Source organism: Octopus bimaculoides, chromosome 7, assembly GCF_001194135.2.
Source record: "Octopus bimaculoides isolate UCB-OBI-ISO-001 chromosome 7, ASM119413v2, whole genome shotgun sequence".
Lineage (NCBI taxonomy): Eukaryota > Metazoa > Mollusca > Cephalopoda > Octopoda > Octopodidae > Octopus > Octopus bimaculoides.
In genome coordinates, this window is record NC_068987.1 from 76398711 (window position 1) to 76410627 (window position 11917).

The 11917-nt window shown below is 34.4% G+C and overlaps 1 protein-coding gene across 2 annotated transcripts in view; it reads left to right on the forward strand.

Annotated features, from left to right (window-relative positions):
* Positions 1 to 2658: 2658 nt before the first annotated feature.
* The window catches only part of LOC106870268 (uncharacterized), a 53747-nt gene continuing 44488 nt past the window's right edge, over positions 2659 to 11917 (forward strand). The window contains exon 1 of one of the 2 annotated variants that reach the window (XM_052969763.1): positions 2659 to 3377. In XM_052969763.1, the coding sequence (XP_052825723.1) occupies positions 3363 to 3377 (15 nt within the window). In that variant the 5' untranslated portion in view covers positions 2659 to 3362. The remainder of the gene's footprint in view (positions 3378 to 11917) is intronic. The other variant, XM_014916286.2, reaches the window with a different exon arrangement.

Consider the following 11917-nt stretch of genomic DNA (forward strand, 5'->3'; position numbering starts at 1 on the left):
AATATATGCAAATAATATTTTTTCCTTTTTCGTGTTGATTCATCGATGATTACTTGTTACGCCGATGCGAGAATAAAAATAAAAGTTTGTATTATGCAACACAGGCAGTGAACAAAATTAAAATAGAATAGAGCGGTGACATTTAGTAGAGATGACCCAGAAGTTGTTGTTCTTCGATTATTATGGCAAACAGCAGTAGCTTTCTTCAACTGAATACACGTCGTTGTTTGGTTAAAATTACCCAAATACCACAACTTTAACATAAAATAACTTCTAAAATACGAAATTTTGTCAAAAATGTTGAAAGTAAACCGTGTTCAGCGTGAGAAATTACACCAGTATACGAAGTTTCAAACTGTTTAGTTAAAAAAAAATATAGTAATTAAAAAATCTGTGAGCGAAACTAAACAGATCCCAGTCGAGTGGACAAGGGCTTCGTGAAATAAAGTATTTTGTTCAAGGACACAATGCGCCGCCGGGAATTGAACTCACGACCTTACGATCGTCAGCCGATTAACCTAACCACTAAGTTACGCACCTTCACTCACTCACTCACTCACGCACACATTTCTATGCAGCGCATTTAAAGAATTTATTCCCACAAAGGGACGATAGCCTCTTAGGGCAGTGGTTCTTAAAGTAATAAATGCCAACTGCCCATCCCACCACCCAAATCTACCCCTAAATACTTAGGGCAAATCCTACTCTTCTTTATTCACGGGAAATGGGTTTGTTTCCACATAATGATTTCTTCGTCAGCTTAAAATTATTTTATTTCAATTTACCAAACCATAACAATTTGCTCTCCCTTTACAACCCTCACAGTTCCCCCACCCTTTCCCATGAGAAGCACAGTCCAAAATGCAATCAAGGAACTCTTTAAGTTCCGGAATTACCCCGACAGTGAAGGGCATATGTCTTCTGCCAAAATACTGAAACAACGTCGTTGATAGAAGAAGGATGTAAACAAAACGAAAATGCAAAAAAAAAAAAAAAATCGGAAAGAAAACGAGCTAAAGATTTGAGGCAAGACACAAAAAGAAGCCAATGAGAACGAAGAAGTAATTAGTTTAGCAAAAAAGGCAGGAGGAATTTCATATGAAACTTGCTCAGAAAGTTAAGGAGATAAATAACTAAAACTCTGAAAGGGAAGAATTAAAAAAAAAAGCAAAAAAAAAAAAAACACGGGCGGAGGGAAAGAGACATGGCAAAGAATAGAATGGAGGACATTGCTAAACAACAAGGTAACGAAAATTTATTGGCAATAGGCGTCTAGCGAGAAATCCTCAGAAAATGAAGGAAATATAAAAGGGAGAAAATAAAATTTATAAATTGATTGACAAATAGATAGATCGATTGATCGTTGGACAAGTATGCCTACGACAGAAGATAGATAGATAGACAGGCAGATAGATAGATAGATAGATAGATAGATAGATAGATAGATAGATAGATAGATAGATAGATAGATAGATAAGATAGATAGATAGATAAGATAGATAGATAGATAAGATAGATAGATAGATAGATAGATAGATAAGATAGATAGATGGATAGATAGATAAGATAGATAGATAGATAGATAGATAGATAAGATAGATAGATAAGATAGATAGATAGATAGATAAATAGCCTAAATGAGATTTAACGGTGTCAATGAAATTATCAAATAGGTTTAAAGAATTTTAAAAAATCAGCGAATAGAGGGGTAGAACCATAGAAATGTATAGATATAAAAGTAGATAACTAAACACACGCATACATACATACGGGCGCACATGTATGTATAGAGAGAGAGAAATAAAGAGTAAATGAGAAAGAGAAAGATTATAAGAATGAGAATACAAAGAACACTTATCGCTGAGAAAAGAAATTAAAGTGGAGAAAGAAGGAGAAGAAATAAGTGTAGAGAGGAAAAGAAGAAAGTTTAAAAGAAGAGAGAGAATGGAACCAAAAAGAAGTAAGAAAGACAGAGAGAGAGGGTGGTGACACAGAATAGAACAAGAATGTATGGAAGATGAATGAAAGTCGCCAGCAGGAGTAGCAACAAGTGAAAGAAAGGGGGTAGGAGAAGGAAGAAATAGACAGAAAGAGTAGGAGCTAGAGGAGAACTTATGTAGTAATGAGGAGAAGGGAATAATAAATAAGAGAGTGAAAGAGGGGTAGATAGCCAAGGAAGAGAGAGTAAATGACGTGTTGAAAGAGAGCTAAATAAGTTGAAAGAGAGAGAAGTGAGTGAGAGAGATATAGAGAGAGGAGTGAAAAACTTGAAAAGTGAATGAAATAGAATTGTGTGAGGGTGGAGTAATAAGAAAAAGGAAAAAAAGAGGTAGTTAGAGTGAGTAAAAGAAACGAGTAATGACAGTGTGGAAGTAAGAGGGAGAAAAGGAGGAATAAAGGTACAGTATAAAAAAGCGGGAGTAGAGAAAGAGGAGGAGGAAGAGTGCATGGTTAAAAATAAGAGGGGGGGATGATGTCGGTGAGAGAAGAAAGGAAAAAAATATTAGAAAAGTAAACAAGGACAGAGTAAAAGAGGAGGAAGAGGAAGAGTAAAAGAAAACTAATAAAGGAGGAGCAGGGAGAAAGTTAACAGGAAGTAGTGTGAACCTGTGAGGTTGCGGAGTGGAGGTGAATGAATGAAATAAAGACGACGAAGGAGGAGGAGGAGGAGGAGAATAAGTAAGAAGAAAGATAAAACTTTACTTGGTTCAGAAAAAGTTTTCAGAAGTTAGTTGCCCGTAAGCTTCCCTGCACGTCAGCCAGGAGACGTAATTCGTCTGTGAGAGAGGATTTTTTTTTTTATAATTTTATCTCCCTCTCTCTTTTAAAACAAAACAAATATATATATATATATATACTAAAAAGTACAAGATTGTGCGGGTGGGTGCCAGGAAGTCAGTGAAGTCAAGTCATCCAGCCAAACATGTTGGGACGGCTACCACTGCCGTCTGGACTTGTCACGACGAATATCGCTCTTATCAGCTCACACCACCACGACACTTATTGCCACCATCTCAACCACCACTACTGCCTCTTCTAAAACTTACTCGGGGTACTTAAAACCAGCACACACATATATAAAAAAATACAAGTCTTGTATTCACTCTACTTGTACGCATCGTTGTGGGCTTTTTTTTTTACTCTACACACAAGACATACTTTGTAAATTTACCTTTCTGTGTCTTACCTATCTTATTTGCCAAATTGGAGTTCCATTTTTATGTGCATTTATAGTTGAATCAAAACCTATTCATAAAAATAACTACTTGATTTACTGGATCCACCTACTAAACCTTGTGCGTTGGCGTGGTCTGAGAATTATTATTATTTTTTGCGATCACTTTCACATATTTTACCACAATATGTTATTTGAAAAGGTACGTAACATTTTCCCTTTCATTTAATCTTTTTTGTCTTCCACACATATATATATATATATATATATAGACACATACACGCATGTGGGAGTGAGCAGATTTAAGCAATGTTGTTTAACCCGATGTCAATACAGACTCTATCAAAGGCTTTCAAATATGATCATGTCTTATTTTTGTATTTTATTTAAAAGAAATTTTTTCAGGGTTATATAAAAAACATTATCCAGTCCCTTTTCTTTTTCAAGACGCTATGGTGCAATCTGATGGCTAATTTGGTTATTTCTTTAGCATTTCGATCGACCACTAAAGAGGTTCCCTCGTTAACTTGGCTGTTTTATTAATGGCGTGGCATATATACTTACAAATATTCTTACTTCAGCAAGTATTTCTAAAATTAAAATTTCCGAGATTATTTGAAACTATTGAAAGTTCAATTTACGAGTTAGAAAAATTGGTAAACTTTATTTGTGAGCAAAGCATACTTGTTACAGCTTGTTCCTTATAAACTGTAGACGTGATAATGAGGAAGTTTCTATTTGGTCGTTCGACTTACTAGACATAACAGCAAAAATTTTATTCAAATTGATCCTTAATATCCTAATTCATTTGGCGAGACGAGTGTGAATGTGATCGCATGACCAACAACAATAGAAATAGCAGCCAGATCTCTCACAAAACTCGCGCTAGCGTCATAGAAAGAACAACATTCTGATTCAGTGTTCCTATGAAAAATACGTGATGGTCACCGCTGGGATGATAACTTTTGTTTTTTGTTCTGTCATTCATATCTAAGATATGTTCTAAGGATATAAATCATCGCATTTTTATCGGCTCTTGAAAGCATACAAAGTTGAATTGAGCAGGAATTGAACTCGAGAATAGAATGGACCATCGCAACACATTTTGTCCTACGTTCTAATATTTCTGCCTATCCACTATTGTTGACGATCGGGACTGAACAACCGGGGGTATTCTATAGAAATTAATTTTAATACTTATTTAAATCATTATCATATTGGGTATTCATTTGAAAGAACAGCTAATAGAATCCTGCTAGTTGCCTACGGTTTTAATTGTGAATTAAGTCTGTTACTTTGTACAATTGATAAAAATAAGCTGCCAGTAATATTGTATTAACCCATTCAACTGACAAGAATTATCTATCACCCATCTATCACGAATACTTTATGAAAGCAAAATGGCCAAATGGGAGTTAGGAAGGGAATATAATCAGATTATTGGCAGGAGTTCAAATTCCTCATGTGTTTTGAGCAAGATACTTGAAATTCCACGCCTCCGTACTTTTAAGATTACCTCAATCTTAAATGTGATGAACTGGCGTACTGTCCAGGAATAAGGAAATTCATTTCTCATCCATTTAGAGTTAAGAATATTGGCCTTTCATGGTAAGTTCTTCGGAGTTTAGATAATATTTTGTCTTATATTTTCCCTCCATGAATATTGACTTTTGTCTCCAAATGATCAATATTCAATAAAATTGCTAGTTAAGGCACAAAGTTGTTCATTAAAGTTTTAAGCGATGGTGATGAATCTTAGTTGTGTGAACACTTTCTTTAGCCATAAACTCTTTGCGTATTGTGTTTATGACCTGATTTCCATTTGCAGTTTTATTATATTTTACTGAATTGAAAACTTGGAAGTTTATAAAAGACGAAAAAATTCAGTCTATGAGGTAGCAAGCGAATTTCACTGGTTTGCGATTGCGACACACACACACACACACACACACACCATTTCAAAGTGAAAAAAAATTCAATCAAAATTAAGATATAAAATTAAAGAAAAAACAACTTTACATTGAAAATAAAATAATATTTAATAAATTGCAAAGTATATCTTTGGTAATAAAATAACAAACAAGTCAACCATTACAGTGTGTTAAGATTTAATCACTGTGAATCTCTGTTGCTATTTATTGTAAATATAACTTGACGTAATAATAATAATAATAATAATAATAATGATAATAATAATAATTATTATTATTATTATTATTATTATTACTATTATTATTATTATTGCTGACTTCTTTGAAGTTGGTTTAAACTCCAATTTGACTTGAGTTCAAGCCAGTTCGGTTTCGATTCCCGCTTAAGGATCCGTTTCACTTACATGGTAAATTTATCTATTAGCTCTCGCGGAAAGGCATATGGACGTTACAAAATTTTTTTTCTAAGCTTATAAAAGCAAAAATAATCAGACTTTACGCCCACGTAAGATACTTTTATCGTTTTTCCTTTCATCTCTTTCTGCTTGATATGTATACCAGCTGGATCTCTCGTAGTAGAATAGCCCGAGTTTCAATTATCAGAAATGCAAAGTCACAACACAGTGTCGATTTGTTTGTCAGTCACTTAGTCATTCTTATAGAAAAAGACCCTCACCATAAGCTGTATTGTTTATCTCTGTATCAGACTTTGTATACCTGGAATTATATTCTCTAGTGACTCTTTGTATTTTCTTTTTTTTAGTTTTGTAAACGATGGAGCGTCTAAGTTTTAGAAGATTTAGCTGTCATGTCATGTCTGAAGTTTCGAATTAGCTGCGAAATGATTTAAGATTACGGAAATGGAGGGATAAAGATCGTGTATAGAACACAAATTCGCAAAAATTTTCTGAGAAGTCCCCCCTCCGCCGCCAAAAAAAAAAGTTATGAGGGCTTATTATGAAGTTCATAAACCAGTCCCATCACAAAAAGATTTGCTTTTGGAAAAGAAGAAGAAATTAGAATTGTAATATCCGTTGAATGAATCAGTTATATACAAGAAAAAAAAATTGTGTTGTATTGGACATCAATTCAGTAATACCGCGCTATTTCTAGCACTAAAGAGCCATTATAGAGGCGTCTTCGAAAGTATATGGAAACTTTTTGGCATTCTTTCGCTTTGTGAACATATAATGGCGGACAGAAAAGAAACCCATGTAATCGTAATCGCCAATATTATATATATTGATTTTTTTTTTCCCTGTTAAAACAGTTCATGTTTATATATTGAAGAAGCGCTGCAACCTGATGGGGGCCAGAAGCGCCTGTAAAGGATATGTTTACTGCATAATTGTTGATCAACATCTCAATGGAATTTCGGGGTACATAAAAGTAATCAGTCGATGAAATCGACTTGACGACCATCCATAAAAATTTCAGGCCTTATACCTATAGTATAGAGGATATTTAATTTACTATTTTGTTTCAGCTTATGGATTAATTCACACAGTTCAGCGGTGTGCTGTAATCAGACATTTAGTTTTGTTCACTTTTGCGCACAAGTTTCTTTAAATTTTATTTTACAGCCGAATATTAAAGCGATTTCTTGTTCACTTAACATTCATTTCATTGTACATGTCCACCATTTATATCCATAAAACGAAATATCTCAAAAATGAAATAACAATAATATAACCTTTTTTTTTTAAGTTCAACTTTCTTCAGATGTATAAAGTAGGTTAGGTGACATTCATTCTTACAACGCGATTTCCGGTTTGAAGAAATTGTTAAGTCGTGTGTGATACGAGACGGTAAAATAACCTTTTATATTATAGTTACAAGGCCTGAACTTTTGAGGGAGGGCCCTTGTCGATTATATCGACCACACGAAAAGATGAAAGGCAAAGTCGATTTCGACGGAAATTGCACTCAAAGCCTAATAACGAACGAAATGCCGCTAAGCATTTTGTCTGCCGTGCTGACGATTCTTATTTCTTTATTGCCCACAAAGGGCTAAACATAGAGGGGACAAACAAGGACAGTCAAAGGTATTAAGTCGATTACATCGACCCCAGTGTGTAACTGGTACTTAATTTATCGACCCCGAAAGGATGAAAGGCAAAGTCGACCTCGGCGGAATTTGAACTCAGAACATAACGGCAGACGAAATGCCGCTAAGCATTTTGTCTGGAGTGCTAACGATTCTGCCAGCTCGCCGCAACTATAAGCAAGAATATTAATGATTTCAGATTCTGTCATAAGGTCAGCAATTTCAGAGAAATGGGTTAGTCGATTACATCGACCTCAGGGTTCAACTGGTACTTATTTTATCGACCCTGAAAGGATGAAAGTCAAAGTAGATCTCGGCGGAATTTGAACTCAGAACGTGGAGACAGACGAAATGCTACTAAGCATTTTGTCTGGCATGCTAACAATTTTGTCAGCTACTATATGAACAAGGAAATTTGGGGGAAGAGAAATAATTTCTTTTAATTGCCACCAGGGTAATAACAATGATAATAATAATGGTGACGATGTGATTTACATACTAAAGTTGATATGGGAATTAGGCATTAAGACGTTGATGATGGTGTTTTGCTATTATGAAGGTAGTTGTGAAAACGATGGTCAAATAGCGAAGCGAATATAAAACCAGACCAGTTTAGTATGGTATTATGAAAAATTTGAATATAACGTAGAAAAAATGTAATTAACCTAGGATATTAGCCATAAAGCTTTTCTATCTATTTTACAACCCTCTAAGTGATAATTAGATAGGACATTTGCACCATAGAAAAATGGTTTTGGAACCAAATCAAGTTCGGAAATGTGAAAATTTCTCAAACCATTTGTTTTAAGATATAGGCGTAACTACAAATTGGTACCTCACACACACTTGTTTCTTCATAACGTTTTGAAAAATGCATATTTTAAAAAAAAAATTGTAAAGAAGACAGGTTTTTGAAGGCATAGTTTAAGAATTTTTTTTCACCAATTTCTGTAATTTCAGTTTGTTTTTTTTTTTGTTCATAGTCATTCTTCAAATTTTTGTTTGAGTCCCTCAACATACATAATCTACATTCTCAAAAATGTGTTTCTGTGATCTCATTCAAAAATATGTATTTTACAGAAAGTTATGTAGATGTCGGGAAGGTGAATCTGAAACTATTATGGAGGAGGTTTAGGACATGGGCAGCATACACTTTCGGTTATTTTATATATACACATACCCGCAAGCATAACTATAGATAGATAGATAGATAGATAGATAGATAAGATATTGATTCACCTTCTAAATGTTATCAACATAATAGTAAGGTACACCTCGAAAAAGGCATTTGCTAAATTTCATAAAAAAAGCCCTGCAATTTTCAGAAAGTTATGAGGAAACAAAAACTGGACACCAATGTGATACGGGTATGTTCTACATAAATACTCGATCGCACACGCATAGTTATGTGGTGAAGGAATTTGCAGTCGTGCTACACTTCGTGTAAACTGTCTTTTGCTAACACTACACTATAATCACACATAAGTGATACTTTAACATTTATTTTATTTCATTGTAAATGCAAATATTCCATACACCTTACTTAGACGTGCGAATACATTTTCACACTCGCACAGATTTTTAGAATTACGGTGAGGAAATGCATACAGCAATGCCTTTTGTTCTCTTGTTTAACCACTGACCAAGCAGACACGATCAAAAAATCGTTCTGACCATAATCATTCCTTCCTGTTTTTCTGCTTTAAACTATCCTCCTAATCGGGTGTGAATTGAGATTTAGCGCTGATCCACTTTGCGCTGATCAAAGACATTCCGACTGATTATTTTATCTTATTTTCACACCAATGCATGTGTAGAAATATATTTATCTTATGTGTCCTTCTCTTTGTAAGACAGTATTGTACGATTTGAGGGAAATTAGACTGTTATATTTAGGAAGTAGAATGATGTAAAAAAAAAAAAAAAAAAAAAAAAGCTCATTGGTTCGTATACTCATGTTGCTGTGTTCGAGTAAGCCTAATTACCAACGATGTCCCAACCGTAGTTACCATCACTTCATTCTATATATTTATGTCCAATATCTCCGCATTTCAAGATGATAATATTTGTTATTGAGGGAGATACGGCTGCTATATTTAGCAGGTGGCGCGAGGGCTGTCTGTAAAGAGAGAGAATGTTACAAGCAAATGCAAGGGAGTTTTTTTAAAAGTCAGCTTGTTAGCACTAATGGCAGCAGTGTTTATCATTTTGCATCGTAACAAAAATAGTTCTGTTTTTGTTAAATTGTCTGTAACTCTCATGAGAGAGAGAGATTCAGCCTGGAGGAGGAAACCACATGCATAGAAGAACTTTTGCAGTCTTGATATGTATTTTGCTTAAGTATTGTTTTGTGTGGAATGTAGATTCCATTTATCTTTAAGTAAAACTAGTTGCAGGCCTCTTGGTCGAGGGTCATTGAGTTTTAAACTCGATGATCATTGGCATTCTCACAGTGACCAGAATGTCTTTTATTAAGGAATAAACATATATATTGAGAATTAACTGTTATTTGTAGCTGGTGGATCGATCGTTTGGACGATTTTCGTTCGCTTGCATTGATTGGCCTGAGCAATACCACATGAATTTTTGTTATATGGAGACCATTGGGTTTAAAGCATACGAACTTACCTAAGTTTTTCTCTCACTCCCTCACATGATTTTCACCATTCATCGGACAAGTTGGCTTTAAATGTTATCTTTATTACGTGCATGGTGGCAAATAGAATCGTTGGCGCGTGGACAAAATGCTTAGTGACAGTTTTTCTGGCGCTTTACGTTCCGAGTTCAAAGTCCACGGAGGTCGACTTCGTCTTTCATTCTTTCGAGATAGATAAAATAAGTACCATTTGAGTATTGTGATTGACGTAATTGATTTGCGTCTTTTCCTGAAAATTCCTGACTTTGTACCAAAATTTGAGTCTTTTTTATACTTGTATCCTCTTTTTCAAATTGTCTTCATTTTTATTTATGCATTTTTATATTTACCCTTTTATATTCCTTGTGGAATTTCTTTTGGGCAAACCTTGACCTTAATCTAGTATGGCATTCCTATAAAAAAAAGATATCACGTTTTTTAATAATTAAAAAAAAAAAAATTACCTGTTACACCTTTTTCGAATTCGTTTAGACAGAGTCGTAGGTCTCTCGCAGTGTTCAAGAAGCGAGGTCGGGAGAGCAGTAAATTTAGATCTGTGATGATCGGAAAGTACCGGACAAATTGTCATGTTTAAGATGATTTATAATTCTTTGTTTTAAACCTGCCAAACACCTAAACACAAAGAATAATATGACTGCAATATTGGACGGAGTTTTGAATAGCTATTACTTACTAACCCGGACTACCACTTGAGGATTGAAAAGCGGGATTGGGAGGCAAAAAGAAAAAAAAAACCCGTATCAAAAAGCAAAAAAACCTTTCAGAATCGTAATTCCTGATTTATGAAACAGACGATTTATTAGAATAGAAACGAAAAATTCACTCAGTTCTGTGTTCTTCTCTTGCTATTCTAAAACCACCCAATATTCTATCGTTTCGTTAATGAAAGCGCCTAAAAATTCTCTTAAGCTTATTTTTGTGAAGGCCTGGTATTCTCCAGTTTGAGAACCACTTGACGTTTTTATTACTTTGATTACACTGTAGGAATTCATTTTACACAACTCCATTGAAAATAGAGTAGTTAATTGCCAATATATTTAACGCAGGGAAGAGTTACTGTCAAGCTGTATAATGCAGTATGCATTAAAGAACTAACTAGGGAAAATCTGCGTTCACAGTAAAAGCAATGACTTGTTTTGAGACCAATAACGAATACGGGGCGTGACTCTACATGTTACAGGCTTTTTGAACCTCGTCAACGAAGTATAAACGTCACGAAATTTACTAAATTAGATGAGAGTATTGCTAGGTAAATATACACTAGTATTAAATACATTTCTAAGCATAGAAAAGTAGAAATTATTCTGAGAATATATTACTTTTGAGAAATCTATCTGCATCTAACAGTTTCATTTCGCCGCACCGATCCCGCTTGCTTTCTCGCAAGATCAATCATCTCATTATAATTAGCCAGTCATTGAACACCTTAATTAATTTTATCAGATTTTATAATCTTATATATATTATGTATTGCTATTTTTTTTTTTTAATTTAGATTACTTTTCAGCTAAGATGTGCTTATAAATTATTAAATTTATATGCTAGCGTAGTTCACTTTATAAGTAAGTGAACCGACCGTGTAAGTTTATAATGAGCGAACCTCTGTGTGCTCGCTCAACTGCTAGAAATCGTAGCTAATTACTAAATTATCCTCTAACAATACTTTATTTACTGTAACAGAAAAGGAAAAAAAAAAAAAACTTGAAAAATGTAGACGAAACAGATATGGCTGGAAAATCTAACCCATAAGTTGATTTGACCGGGTTTTAGCTTAGGAATAAATTATATTGTAGAGTAATTAATTGGTCGCTCGAACTCATCACAACGTTCTTTTTTACCTCCAGTTTCTGATGGAACTTTAAAAAAATAAAATTGAAGAGCAGACAGACAGAAACGGAATGATTAGAGGGTGGTTTAGTTTGTAACAGGTTGTTGAGCGGTGATTGTATATACTCGCATCTCTTTTTGTCTGATAAAGGAATGGCAACGACCATTTTCAACTTTGTATTGAAACTAGGGTCATTTTCAATTTTATATTTTTGTTTTGTTTAGATTGCTTACGCTCCGCGTTCTAATCCCGCTGAGATCAACTTTGCTCCCCCCCCCCC